Source organism: Primulina eburnea, chromosome 1 (genome assembly GCF_022965805.1).
Source record: "Primulina eburnea isolate SZY01 chromosome 1, ASM2296580v1, whole genome shotgun sequence".
NCBI classification, from domain to species: domain Eukaryota; kingdom Viridiplantae; phylum Streptophyta; class Magnoliopsida; order Lamiales; family Gesneriaceae; genus Primulina; species Primulina eburnea.
This window is the reverse complement of record NC_133101.1, coordinates 6,107,459-6,129,712: the sequence shown is the minus strand read 5'-3', so window position 1 is coordinate 6,129,712 and position 22,254 is coordinate 6,107,459. Positions and strand designations below refer to the sequence as shown.

The window sequence follows — 22,254 nt, the reverse complement described above, 5'->3', positions numbered from 1 at the left end:
CGATTACTTTCAACTTACGAACAAACTAGAGAAGTGACAGAAAAACAAAGGTAATCCACATACCAAAACGGATCCGATCAAAAAATAATACATTTCAAAATCCATCCATGCACATTGCATAAAAAGATGCAGAGAGAAGCCACGTGACGGAATGGATGATCAAAACACCTCGCTCCACTAAAAAATCTAGTACATTTCATCAATCACTTCCCAATTCCAACAATCCAAAATGCCAAAAACACACACACAAGTCAGTGTTAAACCAATCAGAACACATCACATCATACCCATGGTCGCGATCTTGCGCTCGAACCGTTCGAGAACCGGAGAGGACGCCCTGATCTGAGCTCTAAGACTAACCGGCGATCGAGAGCCGACACCGCAACTCCAACTGGAGACAGAACACCGCCGCGATCGCAACGCGGACGAGAAACTCAACGATCGACGGTAACTGACCGGAGAACACAAATGAGCCCGAGAAGAGACGCTCGAAGCGAAACGAAAAGCTCTGAGAATCAAAGATGAAGATGATGATTGAGGATAGCAAGAGGATAAATACATGTCGTACTTTGTATTATTATTGAATAGTCAGAACCCTAGAGATCAGCACAACTACCTGTCTCAGGAAACAAACAGTATATATTTTTTTAAATTGGGTGGACCGTAGGATCTCCGGTGCGGGCATCCGACGGTGGTGAGAATTACGTATTTCGTTTGACTTTTGCTACGGCTCGCGTGGCAAACACGTGCTCGTGATCTGGAACGCTGTCGTTTTGGCCCCATCTGTTTACACCCCCACCACATTCGCCTTCCCTTGTATATTTTTGCAAGTTTCTCGAAGGTTTCAAAACAAAATATAACCATATTTAAATATTATATAATTGATTACATTAAAATTAAAATTAAAATTTAACAATGAATTATTCGAGAGATACAAATGACAATGATTGTCAAATATGAAAGATTATTATAATATAAAAAATATGAAAAAAAGGAAAAACTTGTTAGATATGGAGTTATGTGCGATCAGAATTGAGTAGCTCTCTTGTGAGACAATCTCCTGGATCTTTATCTGTGAAACGGGTCAACCTTACACATATTCACAATAAAAAGTAATACTTGGAGCATAAAATGTAATGTTTTTTTATGACTGACCCAAATAGATATATGTCTCACAAAATACGACCCGTGAGACCGTCTCACACAAGTTTTTGTCATCATAATTTTGTATTAAAATGAAGTTAAAATATGTCGTTATTTTTACATATAATGAAAATTTATTCTTCAAAATTAATGCATCAAATACTATATTAAATATATCATGTCACAAGGATAATATTTCATACAAATACGCAAAATAATAAGTCAAAAAAGTCATGCAAATGATAAGAACCATACGAGGATGGAAAACTTTAATTTAGCTGTCAAAGGTGGGGATGATATGTTCACTTGACATCGTCATCAGTATCATACATTAAAATTATTAAATTAAACATAACAAAATTTATATAAAAGATATTATAACTAAAAATGTAACTTTCAGTTGAGCAATTCAACTATTCACAAGTGTTCACTTTGATAAGAGATTAACTAAACTAGTCCAATTTTATGCTTAAGTTAGAAATATTAGTAATACACGTTTCAAAATCTGTAGCATTAAAACCAAAAAAGGTTTGAGTGCAAGTTAGAAATTTTAGTAATACGTACGTTTCAAATTGTGTATCACTAAAACCAAATAAAATTTGACGTAAGCATTTATGAGTGACCTGTTGAGAAGTGCGTCAAGCTGCTGAAACTTCGACGCTTGATCTGGTTAGTTAAGTGGACTATAAAAAAGTGACGCAGATTTTAACAAGTCATATTGACTCTACTGAGACATACCGACGATAAGAAAATGATAAGACTGATGTCTAAGAAATATGAGATAATATCAACAGACATACACGGATCTCCTAGAACATGAGTCTAATAGTCTGGTACCGTAGCACCTAAATTGATGTACTATGCACCGCTACTAATATGAGAAAATAAATTTGCGCTTTTGACCTAATAACAAATTATTGATCCTAAACATTGAGAAATAGAGACATTTGTGTTCAGTTTCAGGAATAATCTGAAAGTTCATTCTCATAGGCATAAATATATCAATATTAAATTATTGATTGGAGGCCACCAATATTGAATCCATTAATATTTTTAGAAATATACAGTCATTTATATCAAAAGTTAATTTGCTACACCTTCAAGGCCGTAGAAATAAAAAGTAAGAAGCGAAACTAAAATATTTAGCATAAGAAACAGTTTCATTTTCCCAGATTGTAACTAAAGTTACCTGATATATATATATATATATATACACACACACACACAATTAAATAGGATGGGATTTTGTGCTGGTTCACTTTTCTGCTTGTAATTTGAGGGAAAAAGTGACAAATTCAACCATTTTACCCCAGAAAGATTGCTTAAAATTGCACAAAATTGGAATATATGCACCCGATTTATGTGATATGAATTCAACAATTTATTATATAAGTTGGAATACTATAAGAAATGATCCTTACCAAAAAAAAAAGTGGTTTTTTTTATATTTTTCTTTGAGAAGCACATTGTATAAGTAAAACTTACGTAAATCAATAAATATGGTATCATAAAATTTTATTAATTTAAAGAGGTGTTAATCAATTAATTAATAATTTATTATTTAATAATAATTTTTTATTCAACTGACATAAAGTTAATAACATAAAAAGTAATTGTGTTTAAAAAATAGGACGTTATCATATATAAAAATAAATTTAAAAAATTGTACTAATATATATATGTATAAAGGTGATCCTATTGCTTCTGTTCCGGACGCCGCTGCGGAGACCGATTCTGATGATGCTGGACCGGATGAAGCAGGGAGGGGACCGGTGGTGGCGTCCACCGCCGGGGGACTTTGTTTGTTATCTTGGTTTCCATTTTGGTGGCAATAAATAATACGCGGAATCAGTCGGAGGATGCTCTCACTGCTAATCCCACAGATCAGGTCCTCTTGGCCTATTATCTCCTCCAGGCATCTCTTTTAGGTATGTAGTATCATTTTCCATTTTTTTGACTTAGACATTTTTTTTTAGATAATACTTGTTTTTTCGAAAATTTACAACGTGTCAATTGTTGGTCAACATAAAGAGTATACGAAACATGAATATAACTTCTGATTCAAATGACATATATCATGATTAATTTCTAAATATGACTTTTTCGGATTTGGATGCAACTAAATTGAAAATTAACTAAATACATATTGGAATAAGAGAATATATCGGCATATGATATGAATATTGCTTATCATGTCAGTTCAAATTAAAATAAATTTTTTGAATGTATGATGTACAATAAGTGAGTGGCACGCTATCAAAAAATATACAAATTGACACGATTGATGACATGATGACATCCTATTACCGGTGGAAGCATTCAAGCATCTTTTGTTTTGTAAAATCGAATATTCTGCGTCCTACGAAAAACCATAAAACAAGTCATCATCATCATCTTACATTGCCACCAACTACAGAAAACACACACACACACATATATTTGAAAGACTTATATTATATAGTTCAGTACGGTAGGAAGCCTTAACTAACGAATAATTATCAAGGGCAGTCTCTGTACATTTTCCGATATAAATATTTTTAAAAAATATTAATTTTATTCTGTCTTTTAAGGAGACCTACACTTACGTTTGAGATTAAGGTATAATATATTTTTGTCATTTGACTTATGTGGAGGATTAGAATTTAGCTGAATTTTAAGTTCAATTTTTTCATATATACTAATTGGATGGTTTTTAGTAGTATACAATTAAAATTCATTAACCGCTCAAATCTTTCAGCTCAAATCAAATCATATAAACACAACATTATAATTTTGTCAGTTACTCGTAAATTCTAGACATCCTTTCGCTCTCACATGGAAATTTTTGGTCCGGCTCGCTATCATACAAGAGTTATTATAAATTTGTGATTTTTCCTAAAAACTGTTTTCTAATTTTAAAAACACGTTACAGTATCCTTAAATTTAAGAAGTACGCCTACTCGATTTGATGTTTTATGCTAGTATTTATTGTTTACGTATAATTTATGTAGGACTTGGTCTATTTCTAGCACTGATGATCGGCATATTCCATTATTACATAAAATAAATTGATCCTGATCAGATAGAGGATGTGAAAATGATCACGAGATAGAGGATGTTACGAGAAAGAAAATCTGCTAGATTATAGGAATAATATTTTCTAGTATAGGAATGTATATATTAGTCAATAATTGGAATTGATTCTGTATATTATGTTTCCTAGAATAGCGCAACTTATGTCCTGTATAAATTCATGTTGCTCTTTATAGTAAATGGACAGAAATTCTCCCAATATTTACTTCTTTTTTCATGGTATCAGAGCATTGAACCTGGTGACTCTGAAATCTTTCAAACGCTTCCGCAATTGTTACAATCATGGGAGACAAAGGCAACAATGGAAAAGAATCAACATCGTCTAAGGCTATCACAGAAGCCCTGGACGCCTACAATCTACATCACTCGGATCATCCAGGTATGGTACTTGTCTCTAAGGTACTCGAAGGAGACAACTACAGCACATGGAGTCGAGCTATGCGAATTAGCTTGAGCGCTAAAAACAAGATTGGGATGGTCACAGGATTAATCAAGCCACTTTCTACAACAGACACTAGTTTTGATTCTTGGAAACGATGCAATGACATGGTTTTGTCTTGGATATTGAATTCTATTCATCCGGACATAGCCAGTAGTGTAATTTATTGGGAGACTGCAGCAGAAGTTTGGGCAGATCTGCAAGAGCGATTCTCTCAAGGGAACGATTCAAGAATCTATCAGATCAAACAAAATATTGTGGAACATAGGCAGGGACAACAATCTATTTCAGTCTATTACACAAAGCTTAAATCTTTGTGGGATGAACTCTCATCCTATCATGAGACATTATCTTGTTCGTGTGGAGGATTGGAGAAACTTAATCAGAGAGATGAAAAGGAGAAGGTTATGCAATTTTTGATGGGATTAAATGACAGTTATGCGGCCATTCGTGGTCAAATTTTGTTGATGCAACCTCTACCTTATACACGACGAGTTTATTCACTTATTCTTCAACAAGAAAAACAAGTTGAAGTCTCTCTCAATCGCGGGAACATGAACCACCATGCCATGATTGTAGGTCAAAATAGCAAGACAACTCAAGCACATCAAGAACAAAAACAAAAGGCACAGTTGCACTGCTCTTATTGCAACCGTGATAATCACAGCATTGAAAAGTGTTTCTACCTCCATGGCTTTCCAGTTGGTCATAAGTTTCACGGCAAGAATATGAAACCATTTAATCAACGCCCTTCAAATGCAAATAACGTGAAGGTGGCACCAGAGACAACGACAAAGTTTGTTTCAACAGATGATGGTCCAAGGCTCACAACTGATGAATGCAACCAATTAATAGCCATGATCCGAAAAACCAATGAGGGTAACACACAAATTTTTACAAATACTACAGGTAACATCAAATCATCATCTAAAGTTAATTTGGCTGCTTCGGGCTTGTGCTGGATTATTGACAGTGGAGCCACAGATCATGTGGCTTCCTCAGTTGAATTATTAGAATCAAAAAGAATATCAGGAACAACCACTATTGGTTTGCCAAATGGTAGTCAGGCACATATTGAATCAATTGGTTCATTACGTATTTCACCTGACATAGAAATTGATGATGTTCTCAGAGTTCCAGAATTTAAAGTTAATTTACTATCAGTTAGTAAACTAACAAAGGCATTGAAATGTATCGTAATTTTCTCTCCTGATTTTTGTGTTGTGCAGGACGCTACTACGAGGAAGACGATTGGCCTGGGCAAGCAACATAATGGCCTCTACTACCTAACACAAGACAAAAATCCAGCCTTGGCCCACACTATCCGCAAACACTCCAACCTTTGGCATCAACGTCTTGGGCATCCATTATCTAGTCCTCTTCAAATTCTTAGTAAATCTGTTCCTGCAATTTATTTTGATTCCAAGCATGTTTGTGAAGTTTGTCCTTTAGCTAAACAAACTCGTTTGCCTTTTCCATCTAGTTCAATTTCTTCTCAAGCACCTTTTGATTTGATACATTGTGATATTTGGGGACCTTATAAAATAAATTCTCATTGTGGGGCTCGTTATTTCTTAACAATTGTTGATGATTTTACTCGATACACTTGGATTCATCTTATTTGCTTTAAATCTGAAACTCAAGGAATACTACAATCATTTATTTCTTGGGTAGAAACACAATTTAAATGTCGTATCAAAACTCTTAGAGCTGACAATGGTGCTGAATTTACCTCTATGAAACATTACTTGGATAACAAAGGAATAACTTTTCATCATTCATGTACCTCAACTCCCCAACAAAATGGGGTAGTCGAGAGGAAACATCGCCACCTTTTAAATGTAGGAAGAGCCCTTCGTTTTCAAGCAAACTTGCCACTAAATTTTTGGGGAGAAAGCATTCAAACAGCTTGCTATTTGATAAATCGCTTACCTACTCCTCTTCTATCTCATAAATCACCATATCAACTCCTTCATAATAAGCCACCTACATACTCACATCTTCGAATCTTTGGGTGCCTATGTTATGCCACCAATCTTCTACCCACATCTAAATTTGATCAAAGAGCTAATCGTTGCATATTCATAGGCTATCCATTGGGTCAAAAAGGTTATCGAGTTTATGATGTTGTCACTCATAAAATATTTTCTTCTAGGGATGTTGTATTCTATGAACATATTTTTCCGTTTCATACTAATTCTCAAAAACAACCAGATGATATGCTTGTTCTTCCTTTACCACACACAATAGATGAACCAGCCCCCACACATACAATTGACCCAAAAGATATTGACCAACCAAACTTTCCAAGTATTTTGAATGAAAATATACCGGCCCATAATAGTATTCTACCACAAGCACCTGTTACTACTCGACATTCAGATCGTATCAAACAACCCAATGTCACACTCCGATACTTTCATCTCTACCACACGGCCAAGGTTGCTTCCAACCAGTCTTCTTCCTTGTCAGGTACGCGTCATCCTTTATCTCGATACATTTCTTATGCACAACTTTCGCCCACATATCGCAATTTCATTTGTGCTATTACTACTCTTGTGGAACCGGTGACTTATGAACAGGCAGTGTTGGACCCCAAATGGCAAGAAGCTATGGATGCCGAATTAAGTGCTCTTGTCCAAAATCGTACTTGGACACTCACACCTCTTCCTTTTGGTCACCGTCCGATAGGATGCAAGTGGGTGTACAAGATCAAATACAACTCTGATGGCACCGTTGAACGCTATAAAGCTCGTTTGGTGGCTAAAGGTTTTACTCAACGGGAGGGACTTGACTATAAGGAGACATTTGCTCCTGTGGCCAAATTAGCTACAGTCCGTTGTTTACTTGCTGTAGCTGCTGTTCGAAATTGGTCCCTGCACCAACTGGATGTCCAAAATGCATTTCTCCATGGTGATTTACTTGAAGAAGTCTACATGCAATTGCCTCCTGGTTTGCATTCTCATCGACAGGGGGAGATACCTCTGGTATTCCGACTCAATAAATCACTATATGGGCTCAAGCAAGCCTCCCGGAGTTGGTTTCAGAAATTTTCTACTGCTATTCAGCAAGATGGTTTTCGCCAATCTAAAGCTGACTATTCACTTTTCACAAAAGTTTCTGGCAATTATTTTACAGCGGTACTCATTTATGTGGATGACATGATCATAACAGATAATGATGACAGGACAATTGCTGCACTTAAAGAGTCTCTTCGTACCAAATTTCGAATTAAAGACCTTGGTCAGTTACGGTACTTTCTTGGAGTTGAAGTTGCTCGTTCTGCCAGTGGTATTTCAATATCCCAAAGAAAGTACACTCTTGACATCTTAGATGAGGCAGGCTTGCTTGGTGCCAAACCATTATCGACGCCAATGGAAGAAAATATCAAACTTCTACCTATGCAGGGAGATTTGTTAAAAAATGCATCTACTTATAGAAGATTGGTGGGACGACTTATCTATCTTACTATCACAAGACCAGAGATAAGTTATTCGGTTCACATTCTGAGTCAGTTTATGCAAGAACCAAGAAAACCACACTTAGATGCTGTTCATCATCTTTTACGGTATCTTAAAGGTTCACCTGGACAAGGATTATTTTTTTCAGCAAAAGGGAATTTACTATTGAGGGGATTTAGTGACGCAGATTGGGCTCGATGTTCAATCACAAGACGATCTGTAACTGGTTATTGTATTTTTCTTGGAGGATCTCTTATTTCGTGGAAGACCAAGAAACAAACAACAACCTCAAGGTCCTCGGCAGAATCAGAATATCGTGTTATGGCTTCTATAACATGCGAGCTTACTTGGCTTAGGTATTTGTTAGATGATCTACAGGTACAACATCCACAACCAGCAAAACTGTTCTGCGATAGTAAGGCATCACTGCATATTGCAGCAAATCCAGTTTACCATGAACGAACAAAACATATAGAGATTGACTGCCATGTTATTAGAGAACGTATTCAGTCAGGTGCCATAGAAACTGCTCATGTTTCATCGAGCTGTCAACTTGCTGATATATTTACTAAACCTCTCAGTTCATCAACTTTTCATTCTCTCCTTAACAAGTTTGGCGTTCTCAATATACACGCTCCCACTTGAGGGGGAGTGTTACGAGAAAGAAAATCTGCTAGATTATAGGAATAATATTTTCTACTATAGGAATGTATATATTAGTCAATAGGATGTGAAAAGCTCGGTGAGGGAGGACATAAAACATTTGAAAATATAAATTTGAAATGTATGGATTTCGATTATAATTATTGTTAACAACAAAATAATAAATTAAATTTTAAATTCATATCTTACTTATTCTATATTTATAATCTTCTCATTCGCAAAAGACACATATAATTTATTATGAAATATAATAAATTAAAAATTTGTGTGAGACGGTCTCACGGATCGTATTTTGTGAGACATATCTTTTATTTGGGTCATTCATGAAAAAATATTACTTTTTATGCTAAGAATATTATTTTTTATTGTGAATATCTGACCTATTTTACAGATAAAGATTTGTGAAACCATATCAAAAGAGACCTACTCATGTAATAATTCTCAAAAAATGAATGTGATCAAAGTTTTAGAATCAATTATGTATTTGAAGTTCATTAATACAGCCAAAATTTCGGGCTTCCACCATAACGAATGTGGAAAGGCACACCGTCCATGTTCAATAGCTCTGATTAACAATGAAATTCAGGCTTATCCAGTTTCTCGCGTTTCTCGTGACAGGTCACGAAATTTTACTTGGTCATTACGAAACCGCTAGGAGGACATTTTCGTCCTTTCGCCCGTGATCCTCTCCGTTATATGAACTTCACCTGCCATTCTCCTCTCTGTCTTCGTTCCTTTGGGTTGGCTGGCCAAATTGAATTTCTCATCTTTGAATCGTCAATTTTGATTATTGATAATAATTAATTTCACAATATAATTAATTAACAGGATGTTTCGATCTGTATTTTTATGTTTTGCCGAAATGGAACGTGATTTTTTGGCAATAAATTTCAGCAACTGCTTCCGTTTCTGCTGAAAGTTGTGTAATTGTGTTGTGATTCATTTTTTTTCAATAAACAAATGGTTCAGTTTTTGGATAGTTTTATAAAACATAGAAATTTCGAATTTGATTGATTCAGATCCAGGTTCAATTGGTTTTTTTATATGTATATTCTTAAATTGTTTATTGTATGCTCCGACTTCGCACATTTTTGTTTGTTATCAAGCATTGAATTTTGGAATCGAAGGGAAGGCTGAAACAGCTGAATATTCAATTTTGGACCTTGGATTCACTCTGTCCATCGGTATTTTATGAAATAATAAGCCATTTTTAGAAGAAGGTATCGGTTTTAGTGGTTGTTGGGTAATGAACTGTGGGGTTTGGGCCGCGTCTGGGGTGTGGGCGAACCAGATGGTGAACGGAAGAGGAGGAGGAGGCGGTGTTGTGAGCTATGAAAGCGAGCATGATTTGGCGATGATGGTGAGTGAGTTTATGGAGAATGGGAATTGTGGCGGGACCGACTCTAGATACAGCAGCGACAGCGATTCCGGTCTCCCTGAACTTGTTCAACTCGCTGATAAAATATCGGTAATATTCTCTTTCTCTATACTTGTAATGCCCAGGAAGGAAGTTAGTATATTTACTTCGGGGTAATTCCAAAAAAATCTGGTGCTTAGAAACGGAAATGTAGAATTTGGATTTTGATCGGTGTCTTAGCCTAACTCCCCCATTTCTTTCATGCACTTTGGATTTGATTCCAAATTTTGCATTTCCAGAACCCGTTAAACCCATTCAACACATTTATAAGTATTATCTGAGCACCAAAAATTTTCAGAATTATGAAAGTTACCAACTTCCTTGGCATTACGATATTGAATGAGGATTCTGAGTTTTTGTTCGGAATTAAGTATTGAATGCTGTATTTGTACCGTTATTAAGAATTACTTCCATGGAATAATTTGTTTTTGTGCTTGGAGTAGTTCAAGTAGCTCTTGAAAAAAATAATTAGATGTTGATGTTTGGTGGGTGTAAGCCGTTTTGAGTGGCAGGACTTCCAATGAGATGAAACGGGTCAGTCCTCCAGTAATAAGGAATAATTTAAGCTGGCGCAAGCATCAGCCTTGGCTTCGATGGTATATCAGTTTGGTGAAATAGTTTCATTGAAACCAAATTATGAGTTATTCGTGTTGCCCCTTTGGAATTATGCATCTACATGTTTTATGTTGGCCCAATTTGTCTCCCCCGTTTCTTTTTTCTCACAGATTGAATTCTGAAAAATGGTTCCAGCTTCTAAATTTTGAATGTTGTCTGTCTATCCAGCAAGGATGTTCGAACAAAGCCTTGCAGATGGCCACCCTTTCTCATTGTTTATTATAATTTAACCTATCTTGGTGCATATCCATATAGAGTCTGTACTTAGGCATTATGATGAACGAGCGTTTGTTGCGTCCTAGGTAAATTGGGTGTAGAGACGATTTGGTGATTTCGATAACCGCATGATCAAGTGTTTCAATTGACTTTGTTTGCTTTACAAGCGGTTTCAGGTTTCATTGGGCCATGTTCTTTCTTATTTTTATATTTGATTTTATGTTTACCTTTCTTCTTTTCTTATTTTATGTTGTTTCTGCATGTATCTTTGTTGTTTTCTGGTATTAGTGGCAAACTACTAAGTTCGTGCTTGGTTGTGCCTTATTTTGTTACAGTAGGCATTGTTTTTAATGATTCTTTGAATGATATCCCACATATTAGCGTCATCACTTGGTCTCTATGTTTGAAGTACTCCTTGCATACCTGCAACAATATTTTCATGTTTCAATGTTTACCAGTTTGTCTACGCATGCCTAATTAGTTTGCTTGGATTCTGCAGTATCTTAGGTTGGTGATGGATCAATTTGAAACTGAGTTGTTTTCAGTGGTCCATTCTCATGCTCTGTCAATTAATGAAAGAGACCTTTACTTTGCACATTTAGGTCTGTGCAATGCTAGCTGCGTCAGGTACTCCCTGGTAAAGCTTTTGAGGCTTTCAGGTTATGATGCTGGTGTGTGCATATCCCAGTGGCAACGGAATTCCAGTGTTCCTGGAGGTAATATTATTCTCTATCAAGTTCATGTTCAGCTGAGTGATGAAAAAGGCTCTCAGCTTTTCTTTGATGTATATTGTTGCTAATTCTTTGGATATTCATTTGTTTTTTTATCAACAATAATTGGTCCACTGGCAACGGTAGAATTTGTTGAGGATTTTACTCGGTAGGTATGTTGAGATTGCTTTTCTGGTTTGATTTGCAGGGGATCATGAATACATTGATGTAGTCCGATACAATGACACGGGAAGCACAGAGCGCTTGATTGTGGATATTGACTTCAGAAGTCATTTTGAGATTGCTAGAGCTGTTGATTCCTATGATAAGATTTTGAACTCGCTTCCAGTAATTTATGTGGGCTCTTTAGCTAAGCTTAAGCAATTTCTTCAAGCAATGGTTGAAGCTGCTAAATTTTCTTTGAAACAAAACTCAATGCCTCTCCCTCCCTGGAGATCCTATGCTTATTTGCAAGCTAAGTGGCAATCTCCATATGATCGGAAGTTCGATCATGATGTCCAGATCCATTATACTATTCCTGCAGAACACAACAAGTGTGTTGGACATCTAAAGAGGCTTCACTCTTCACTTCAATCCGAGATTGAAGGAGAGCGAATATTAAAACCCTTAAATAGTGATAGGAGATTTAATTTTGATAGGCGTAGACTTCCAAATTTCCACGCTTTCTGATATATGCCAGTTTGGCCCGAGTCTTGAAATTCTATTTTTTCCCATGGACATGAAGTTTTAGTATGCACCAATATTCTTGTGGTTGGACTCCATTTCTGCCATTGTGCAGCAGAAACCCCTTTGCTCTATTTGGTTTTGAAACGATGCCTTTATACGAGGATAACCGTCGATTAAGGGTGGCCTGACGTCCGTTATCTGTCAGGGACGTTTTTCTCGTGCCGGCGGGGCAGAAATTTTGTGCATTTTTCATGTATTTTATAAAATATTTGATCTTCAAAGGTTAATATGGAAAAGTAATTCGTGATTGTTTCAATTTGTTTTCAGTAGAAGAGCTTCAAGTGAACATGATTTATAAATGATTTTTTTAGTCCAACTGTTTATTTTATCTCATCAAATACTTCATAAGTTTACACGAGTTCTTAGAAAGATCGAGCGTTTGTCACACTTTTTTTTAGAGCTTAATCGCGCCATATTTTGAACCTTTTAAGGTGCAGCATGATTGCTTCTCATTATTTACTCTTCCAGATGATTGCACTAATTATGATTATGATAGTCAATATTTGAATTTAATTCGCATATAAATTGTGAAATCAAAAGTTTGTCACCATTTTATTAATTGATCGTGCTATTTAATTTTTTTTAAAGCCGTAAAGCAGTTATTTCTTCTCGATATTAATGCAACAACAGGCAAAGACTGTTTCATAAAAAATGTTGGAGGGATCAACATTTGATATACCGATAATTTGTAAAAAATAAATAAAAATTGTTTCAGTGTTTAAATTTAAATTACACGAAAATGTATGGATAAAGCTGGAATCTCAAATAAAACATTTTTTAGTTAAACTAGTTAATAAAATAAATACAAAATCAATTCGTGCTGTTTAACCATATGTTTGAAATCCAAAGTTGTCAAACAGTTGAGATGATTCCAATACAGTTAGAAAAGTCCAGTATTAACAAATGTTTCACTCTAATTCTAACACGCCACTCCACATATCAAGAAAAAGGGTATTTGTGTTTTTTTTCTTCACGACTCGCAACTGTTATCTTTCGATGTGCAATTATTTATTGTTATTTTTGGTATCATAAACCGAAGAGAGATCAAGTTATTCAAGACATTAAGCTGATATTATAATGTTGTTTGATGCTAACTAGTAAATTGATGAAGTTTTACGGTTACGAAAATAGACAAATCTTAATGGATTAGAAGATTAATAAACTTTTACAAATGAATTAAAAATAATTATGTTTTCGATATATTATACATCTTTCGTCATCTCGTCTCACGAGTCAAATTCATGGACATATTAAACTTTTGGTTAATCAATAATAATCAGGTCTAAAGTTTTTAGCCAGAAATTCTAGAAGAAAGTGAATTGAAGTTTCCATGTAAACACTCACCCCCCAAAACTCGTGTTAGGGAAGCCATACGGTCATGCTTACGCGCTGCTGAATGTGACCACTTGGGATATTCTTTCAATCTTATTATATATGTCGTGCTACTTTATATTTATCCATATTCGTCACGTAATTTAAGGGGTTTTTCGATTTAATTATTCTTATATGTCATTGGCGAAAATTATCTAGTAGATGTTTTATGAGACATTCTCATAAATTTAAATCTATAAGATTGGTCGATTCGATCTATATCTGGAATGAAAATTAATATTTTCAACATAAAAAAATAATTTTTTAAATAAATCGAATAAGAAAAACCCATAAATTATAGAGATGAAATTGAATATTTTGAGGACGATAATCAATATAATATTGAGTTGTAACTGAAAATGTTTGTTTTGAATCTGAGTCATTGCTTTGGTAATTGACTGACTATTTGCTTCATGGTCTTTATCAATCTAGAAGTATTCCTCCTATTGAGTACAAAATTAAAACGCCCAAGCTATTTATAATTATTTTAACTTAATAATTTGTCAGAGGATAAATCTAACACTCAAAGTCCAAGTCATTCTATCTCTAGAAGATAAAACTTTCTATGAATACGACTACTATTTTGTATATAATCGATTGTTTGCTGTTTTATCAAAAAATATAATAAATGATAATAATATAATTTAAATATTTTAAATCGTACAACAACTTAAGCGTTCTGCATCGATTGATCTACCTTAACAGAGACAGTTGTTGTACTCCAACGCTCTTCCTCTCAATAATCATGCTCTTTGCAATCAATGAGAATCGAACTCTTGACATTTTCTCTGATATCAAAGCGATTTATCAAATGCTATAAATTATGAGGATTGTGCTACTCAAACTTTTTAAATCATACAACAATTCAAATGTTGAACTAATGGCTGAAACATATCATATATCAGTCCTTCATGTTAAGAAATGTTTAAAAAAAATTGTGACTAAATATATTAAAAATAAACGTAGAAATAACTAAGTATTTCTACTTGATGCTTGCAGTCTATATCTTAAGTTTGAATATATGTACAATGTAATTTTTAATACATTAACCTTCATGTAAAATGTGAACACGATGGAATAATTCTCGCCCCGTTGGATGCCATGTTTGATTTTTCGGTTTAATAATAACAATAATAATAAGGGTGTTTATTTAGGAAAATGGTCTTTTAAAAATTACTATTTGATAATTTTAGATATTAAAAATTTTACGACAAAACTCTCCACCGCTAGCATTTTGATGTACACTGGGTAAACCCGTGAAAAATTCCCACACTTGATTATATAGTATATGTCGTATGTTGTACAAATAAAATCACGATTTTTAATTTATTTCGGAAAATAATACAAATGATCCACATTAAATTTTATCGGGATAACTATTGAGACGACACCGTAAGCACACATAAATATTGATTTCACACTCTAATTTCGTGTGAATTATCCTAATTACACAATATAATTAATAAAATTTAGTGGACACCATTTTATATATAATATCATAAAACAAATATTCAATCCGATTCAATTCATAGAATATATTATTTTTTTACGTTAAAAATATTTATTTTCATTTTATATATAATCGTTTATATAAATCTCCATGAGAGTCGAGATCGTCTATATTTTATGGGTAAAAATTTGTCTGAGATGATCTCACGAGTCGTATTTTATGAGACATATTTCTTATTCGGGTTATTCATGAAAAAATATTAATTTTTATGCTATGAATATTACTTTTTATCGTAAATATTGCAGGGTTTTCCGTCTAATAGATAAAGATTCGTGAAATCGTCTCACAAAAGACCTACTCCACCTATTATATAATATAGACTTGTGATTGCTTGTTAATATGAACTCACGAAACCGTACATATGCTTCATGTATTCCATTAGTTTGACTTCCTTGGCAAGTAATTGCCCAATTTATTTGAAAAGGTCAACTTTTTTGTTAAGTCAAACTCTCCAACTGCGGATTCCAACTTGTTAACTCCCACATATACATATATACATACATATACATATATATATATATATATATATACACATACATATAGTATTCCTTCAATATCACTTTATAATTAAGCAAAGCCATGATGATGAAGAGGAGTAGAGAAGAAAACTTTGATGTCGACTTAACAAACATGACAGATTGTTTGATGCTATTGTCCCGCGGAGGTGGCGAAGGTGGTGGAGATCATTTGAATCGTGTATTCGAATGCAAGACGTGTAATCGGAGGTTTCCCTCGTTCCAAGCGCTTGGCGGCCACCGCGCGAGCCACAAGAAGCCGAGGCTAGCGCCCGGAGATCAGCCGGCTTCGCCTCCGAAGCCGAAAACACATGAATGCTCTATATGTGGGCTAGAGTTTGCAATAGGGCAAGCACTTGGAGGTCATATGAGGAGACACAGGGTAGTCATGAATGATGAGAAACACAAGGATTCGCCTTTCAAGCACCTGTCGTTGTCTCCGCCGCAACATTCTCCGGTCGTCAAGAAATCGAGTAGTGGGAGGGTTTTGTGTCTCGATCTGAATCTGACTCCATTGGAGAACAAGTTTCTTCTTGGAAAGGCTGTTGCTCCTGCTCTTCATTGCTTCTTCTGATATTTCAACTTTTGGTTTCAAAATATTTATTTTTATTTTTTGATTTGATTAATGACAGAGATCCAGATTCATTCAATTTTTTCTTGTAATATCATCATTTAATTTTTCATCTGTATATGATTTATATATGTTTATTCAAACTTTACGATTCATATAATATTGTTGTTTGATCACACAATAATTTTATGTGTGATGTGAATCTAGATCAACAGGAATTAAATCCAAATTTAGGGGGTGGGGGTATTTGGTTATTATTCTTAATTAAAATCAGTTATTTATGTTAATAAGTTTTAAATCATTAGATTATGAATATATTAGAGTATTTTTTTAAAATCAATTTAGTTACAATGACAAAATATAATTTTCATTCTTTATATATACTATTTATATTATTCTATACGTACAATATTATAACACATACTAGCTAATTCTGGGGCATGGTTGAATTTTTTTATAAACAAAAAGTATCCCAATAAATTTTGTGTTTATCTATAACCATGAGTTAATTGCACCAATCATGATTGTGAAAAATTTAAAAGACATAAAATTTCTTTAAAAATATTATTAGACTAATACATCCTTATTTATTAAAAAATAAAACACATTACAAGACAAAAAATGTAATCCGCGTGATAATAGCTATACCATGTAAGGAACTCTAAACAAATGCATACAAAAAGAATCCATGCCAAAAGCTGATCTCCATTTTTCTCCATATATTCGTGGCATACCACAAGCATATATGTATCAGGCAATGCGCCGAAAATGTGTACCCCAAAAATCACTCGCACTCTATAGACAAACAAAATTTTATTCACTCGATCCACAAACTAATGGATTCCATAACCAACTCCTCAAACAAAGATATCTCGAGTTCTCTACTTATGACATTGGTGTCTTTGTCGTCCACCTCCCACCATTTCATTGCTCCCTCGACAACCTTCTCGGATGCATCGATGCTCTTTTCCCTTTCCAGGCTAATCACCATTTTCCACAGCATGTTTTCAACTTCATCACGCTTCATTCCAGCAGTAAAATGTCTTTGTAGACACGACGTTGCACGAGAATGAAAGTTTAAGAGTCGCTCAAGTATGGTCGTCAAACCTGAATTCATAAGGTCAAAAAGAAGCTGTCTGTCAGATTTTTGCCAACATGCTTGTCTACCATATTTTTTCTCCAATGCATCGAAGACCAAGGGGCTTATTGGGAGCTCTAGGGAATCCCATGACTGGATAATATCAATTATTGGTCTCTCCTTGAAACATCCTGCCTCGTCTAAAACATCGACAATGTAACAGAAATTCCTACTTTCGTCATCTCCCAACCACCTATGAACCTTTCCAGAATTATAAGAAAGATCGGCAATCCCTTCCTCTTTTTCCTCTTCGTTGCAAGAAACAACCATCTCGGATCCTTCAGAATACGCTTCTTCTGATTCAGAGTTAAAAACTTGAAATTTTGATTGCTGACCTGAAAGTTACAAATTGAAAGAATCTTATTAAAGAACAAGGTTGAATAATTATTGTTATGTTATGTTAATACCTGTACTCTCAAAGCATTCAAAAATTGAAGGATATTTTGTATCAAATGATTCCAGAACCGAATCAGGACTACACTGACCAATGGGTCCATCCAACTGTTTCTGAATCTCCGGAGTAACTAGTCTCGAGCAGTTTGAATAACCTGGCTCTTCTTCAGAGAATTCATATAATGATGTCTGCATTTGGGTGAAAAAGAAAAGGATCAGCTGCTGTAAAATTTGATTAATCTTTTTGAGAGAGAATAAATGGTTGAATGGGAAACGTTATTTATTCTAATGACAAAATGTTCATAGATCAACTAAATTTATTTTCCCGGTAGAGTATCATCTGCAAACATACTTACTAAATTGATAAAAATCTTTAGAACAACAGTATCTACGACTTTTGCTGATGACAATCTTGCTCAAGAAAGCATCAGTTTCATCCTCCATGATACCATATACCTACATCACTTCTTCCCAGACCGACAACCTTATTGGGTCACATTAACTCTAAATGGTGGTATATTAAAGATAAGGAGAGGAAGCTAGTTACTCTATAGACATATCGACTATAGGGAAACAATAGATGGTTTCAATGGATGAAACAGGTAAAATGTCATGCGTGATGATAGTTTCATACTTCAACAGTCAGTTGAAGAAATAGAGGGAGTAGGGTGACTGGAGTAAGGGTGGCAGACAGAGTTTTGGAAGTAATGGGATTAGAGGGCAGAGCCTGAATAATTAAGCAGAAATTTGTTAATATATGTTTTTGTATGTTGAGCTTGGTGCGGTGGCAATGCACTCGATAACTACACACGTTTTAACAAGTGTTCCATGTCATATTTCCACATACACCAATGAAATACGCATACCAATTATATATCAACCAAATATCTCAGCACAAAACAATAACTAGAAGTATATGGATCCCACTTTGCTGGACTTCCCTCACATAATATGCCACCAGTATTTCCAATGGGGAATATGGAAAATAGTAGTAAAAAATGAGATATATGTGATGTCCTGTGGTCAATAAATCCATCAGCTGTGGATTGGTGAGGTGAAATATTATCTGTAACAAAGAATGAGTGGTTATAGATACTTGAAACCTTATAAAGATCTAACGAACCTCTCCAGTGGAAGCTTCTTGAGAATAAGAGGAAGATGCATCCTTCACTGAAAAGAAACCAGAATTTGATTCTGGCTGCTGGTCCCCCATGATATTAGAAAAGACCCCTCCATTGAATGCTTCTACATCAGCCAACGCATCATTAGTTCTATGTTGCAAAGATAAATTTGATGGCCTTGAAACACCAGGAGCAGCAAGTTTTATTTCTCTGCACCAATCATTCTCAGAGCTACCTTCCATCTTATCCTGATTTGTTTTGGCATATGCACCAGGGGTATTATTTTCTGAGCATTTACTAGAAGAGTAACAACTCGATATCTCAACACTTGTTGCAATCCGTAACATGGAGGAACTCATAACGGGAGAAGAAAGTAGGTCACAGCCACTCCCACTTCTGTTTTTCAAGATATCTTGTTCCTTGTCCATCTTGCCACCGTTCCCAGCAGAAAGACTCTCTTTAGTTGTTTCAGATTCAGAATGTTGAAGATTTCCACTGCGGTCCTTCTCCCAAACTTTTATGTGGCCGATATCTAGAAGAGAAGTAGAATCAAAATTTCTACTCTGCTTACAGGATTGAGTGCATAAAGCTTCCATTTTAACATGAGTTTGGCCCCTCCCAGAAACTTCAATCTTTTCAATTTCTTTTTTTATCTTCTGTCTTTCATAATTTTTCTTAAATGTTTCTTGCCCCAAAGAGGACTTATATAATAAAAGACGTGAACTGTTATTGAACTTCCTATGATAATAGACACCTGGACAAGAAGAGAAGAACGCCTGAGACTTGTTTTCTAAGTAATTCTGATCTTCACTTGCTGGCCTTGATAAATCTTGTAAATTGCTTCTGCATCTTCGTTGTCTAGATGTTCTGTTCGTAGTTCGATTACGATCAAAAAAGCTACGCCTGAGTGGCTCAATATCATTATCAAACAGTCCTTTATATGCCAAGTCACAATGATTTCCACTTTCAGGCCTTAATGACTCTCTGATTTCTGATCTAGAAAGTAAATCCAACTTTGCAACTCCACAATAATTTGTAGTCTTCTCTAACTTTGGTGTACACCTTCTAACACAAGGAGAAACGTAGGATTTATCTATCACATCAGACTGGATTGTAAAGAAATCATTTGTGTAAACAGTAGCAAGGCTTTGAGCAGTAGAAGAACTGTTGTCAAGTTTCTGAAGATATCTTAGGACATTCCCTGGGGCACCATGCTTGCCGTTTGTAACAATTGCTTTTCTGTCCTCGTGGCTGGCTCCAGATGTTGAATTTGACAACGGAACTGCAGGCTTTTCATTTGAGATGACCATTTTTACCGTCCTAGTATTCTTAGGTGTGTGTTTGTTGGGAACAAAATGATTTTTGTCCTCGAATATTTTTACTCTGCAGGCACGCTTCACTCCCTGCAACATCTCATTATTTGTTTCTCTTGAACGTCCAATACGGAGTGAACTTCCCTGTCGTATGCCTACGGAAGCAGACTTACATATATACCCATCGGATAGTACTCTTTGATATTTATGGAGGGGCTGCTGATGGGGCAGTTCATCAATGCCCATTAATCTAGCAATTACACTATCAGACACAAGTGGTTGCCGTCTCTTTTGGCAATTCTTTTCCATCTTGATCAATAAATTCTGCTAAAATTTCATCAATGCAGAAGCAAGTTAATAATCAGAATCGCTTGAAATAAATGATTTTCCAATCCAATCCAATAAACGTACAATTACGGTATCAAACATCAGTTCCAACTAATAAAATTCGACAACAGATATACATGGTCTCGACAACCTTGACCCTCACTTTTTTTCACCAGTGAATTTCTAACATCAACGACGAGAAGAAAGGATATCACCTATTGCCACACATGTTAACTGTCAACAATCATCAATATTGGCCAAGAAGGCAACAAAAATTGATAGTAAAACACAAAAGAGATTTTAACTTCTAAGTTGAGGACGATACGACGTCAGTAAACACAAAACAACTAAAGAAATCGAATATCAATTTGTTGTTACCATTGAAACTATAGCATTTTAATCAAACTGTTGGCAGCATTTTTTGAAGAAGAAAATGATAGCCAAATTATTCCTACATTACGAATGCCGTTATATCATACATTCAAACTGCACAATATTTTGAGTAGCACACACGAACCACAGCACAGTGTTTATTTCAAAATGCATCAAATAATCTGGAAAACATCTAATGCGATCAACCAACAGTTAGGAGTGAATCGCAACCCGAGTTAAGCATCAATTTACACAAATTTACCGATTTCATTCGCGGTAATAACAAGTTCTATTTCTTACACTTCAATTTTTTTTAAAGCATACACTTACAAAATCAATCTGTCAGAATCCTACATGAGGCGACATCACAACAATACAAATCGAACGCTACATGAAATAACTACTCCCAATCGGAGAACCATTGAGCTCAAACTATAAAAAATAAGAAATTCTTGAATTTGAACAAAAATAAGAGCTTCAACTCAATCAATCAACATAGAGAAGCTGGTAGTGCTTAATAAGTAATAAAAAGAAAATGATGAAATAAATAAATGGCAAATCAAAACAATAATCGAAGGGAACGCTCACCACTTATGATCGTCGATGAATGCCTCCTCTAATTATCTGTATCCAAATTACATCGGATTAAAAGTGTGAAAAAAAAAAATTCGAATTCAAAAGCAATTGAAAGATGATACGCGTCCAATATTAAATCTTCGATTGTGATCAATTATAATAGTTGAATTCATACCGGCGAGTGTGGTTTCCATCCAAAATAAGAAACTGAAACTGAAACTTGATTCTGTTTTCCAACACGGGTGGAAGTACGCGCCGCCACTGATGTGGTCAACGCCAAATTTGCGCCAATGGAGACGCGATTACTTATAAATGAGCCCATTTCAATTGATTGGAGAAAATATTTTAATATTTTGAATTTTAAAATAAAATTCATTTTCGATGAAGATTCGAGCTCCAATTATAACAAAATTTTCTCTTAATTTTTAAAAATTTAATTAAATATGTTGAATGAATTAAAAATTTTGGGTTTGACGTCGTGATTTCGAATTTTTCATTCTGAAATCATATCCTTGCAACTTCTCTAACACATAAAATTTGACTTAGTTATACTCTTCTGAAATG

The 22,254-nt window shown here is 34.9% G+C and overlaps 4 protein-coding genes across 8 annotated transcripts in view; 2 read left to right on the top strand and 2 right to left on the bottom strand.

The window, feature by feature from the left end:
* LOC140824397 (DNA-directed RNA polymerase II subunit 4) overlaps window positions 1-22,254 on the bottom strand; it is a 35,344-nt gene that overhangs the window by 8,822 nt on the left and 4,268 nt on the right. The window lies entirely within an intron of this gene.
* LOC140824355 (uncharacterized) lies at window positions 9,404-12,541 on the top strand. The gene is made up of 3 exons (XM_073185954.1): window positions 9,404-10,246; window positions 11,526-11,742; window positions 11,945-12,541. Exons 1-3 carry the CDS (start codon window positions 10,025-10,027, stop codon window positions 12,424-12,426), a joined length of 921 nt encoding a protein of 306 aa, XP_073042055.1. The 5' UTR covers window positions 9,404-10,024; the 3' UTR covers window positions 12,427-12,541.
* On the top strand, window positions 15,893-16,598 carry LOC140810691 (zinc finger protein ZAT12-like). The gene has a single exon (XM_073168567.1). It carries the CDS (start codon window positions 15,944-15,946, stop codon window positions 16,451-16,453), a length of 510 nt encoding a protein of 169 aa, XP_073024668.1. The 5' UTR covers window positions 15,893-15,943; the 3' UTR covers window positions 16,454-16,598.
* On the bottom strand, window positions 17,083-22,002 carry LOC140824332 (uncharacterized). 4 transcript variants are annotated; one of them, XM_073185940.1, is made up of 5 exons: window positions 21,866-22,002; window positions 21,703-21,738; window positions 19,105-20,742; window positions 17,996-18,170; window positions 17,083-17,923 (listed from the first exon to the last, which is right to left on the bottom strand). In XM_073185940.1, the coding sequence occupies exons 3-5, from the start codon at window positions 20,722-20,724 to the stop codon at window positions 17,268-17,270; spliced, it is 2,451 nt and encodes an 816-aa protein (XP_073042041.1). In that variant the 5' UTR covers window positions 20,725-20,742; window positions 21,703-21,738; window positions 21,866-22,002; the 3' UTR covers window positions 17,083-17,267. The 4 variants fall into 4 exon arrangements, with proteins under 4 accessions (XP_073042041.1, XP_073042036.1, XP_073042046.1 ...); XM_073185935.1 differs by having other exon boundaries at window positions 19,105-20,739; XM_073185945.1 differs by having other exon boundaries at window positions 17,083-17,884; window positions 19,105-20,739.

Excerpts from the sequence above, each read along its gene's own strand:
- LOC140810691 (XM_073168567.1), top strand. The coding sequence starts at position 15,944 with ATGATGATGAAGAGGAGTAGAGAAGAAAACTTTGATGTCGACTTAACA.
- LOC140824332 (XM_073185940.1), bottom strand. The coding sequence starts at position 20,724 with ATGGAAAAGAATTGCCAAAAGAGACGGCAACCACTTGTGTCTGATAGT. Across the intron at positions 18,171-19,104 it reads AAGAAGCTTCCACTGGAGAG|ACATCATTATATGAATTCTC; the intron begins GTTCGTTAGATC and ends ACCCAAATGCAG. Across the intron at positions 17,924-17,995 it reads TGAATGCTTTGAGAGTACAG|GTCAGCAATCAAAATTTCAA; the intron begins GTATTAACATAA and ends TGTAACTTTCAG.
- LOC140824355 (XM_073185954.1), top strand. The coding sequence starts at position 10,025 with ATGAACTGTGGGGTTTGGGCCGCGTCTGGGGTGTGGGCGAACCAGATG. Across the intron at positions 10,247-11,525 it reads AACTCGCTGATAAAATATCG|TATCTTAGGTTGGTGATGGA; the intron begins GTAATATTCTCT and ends TGGATTCTGCAG. Across the intron at positions 11,743-11,944 it reads GAATTCCAGTGTTCCTGGAG|GGGATCATGAATACATTGAT; the intron begins GTAATATTATTC and ends TTTGATTTGCAG.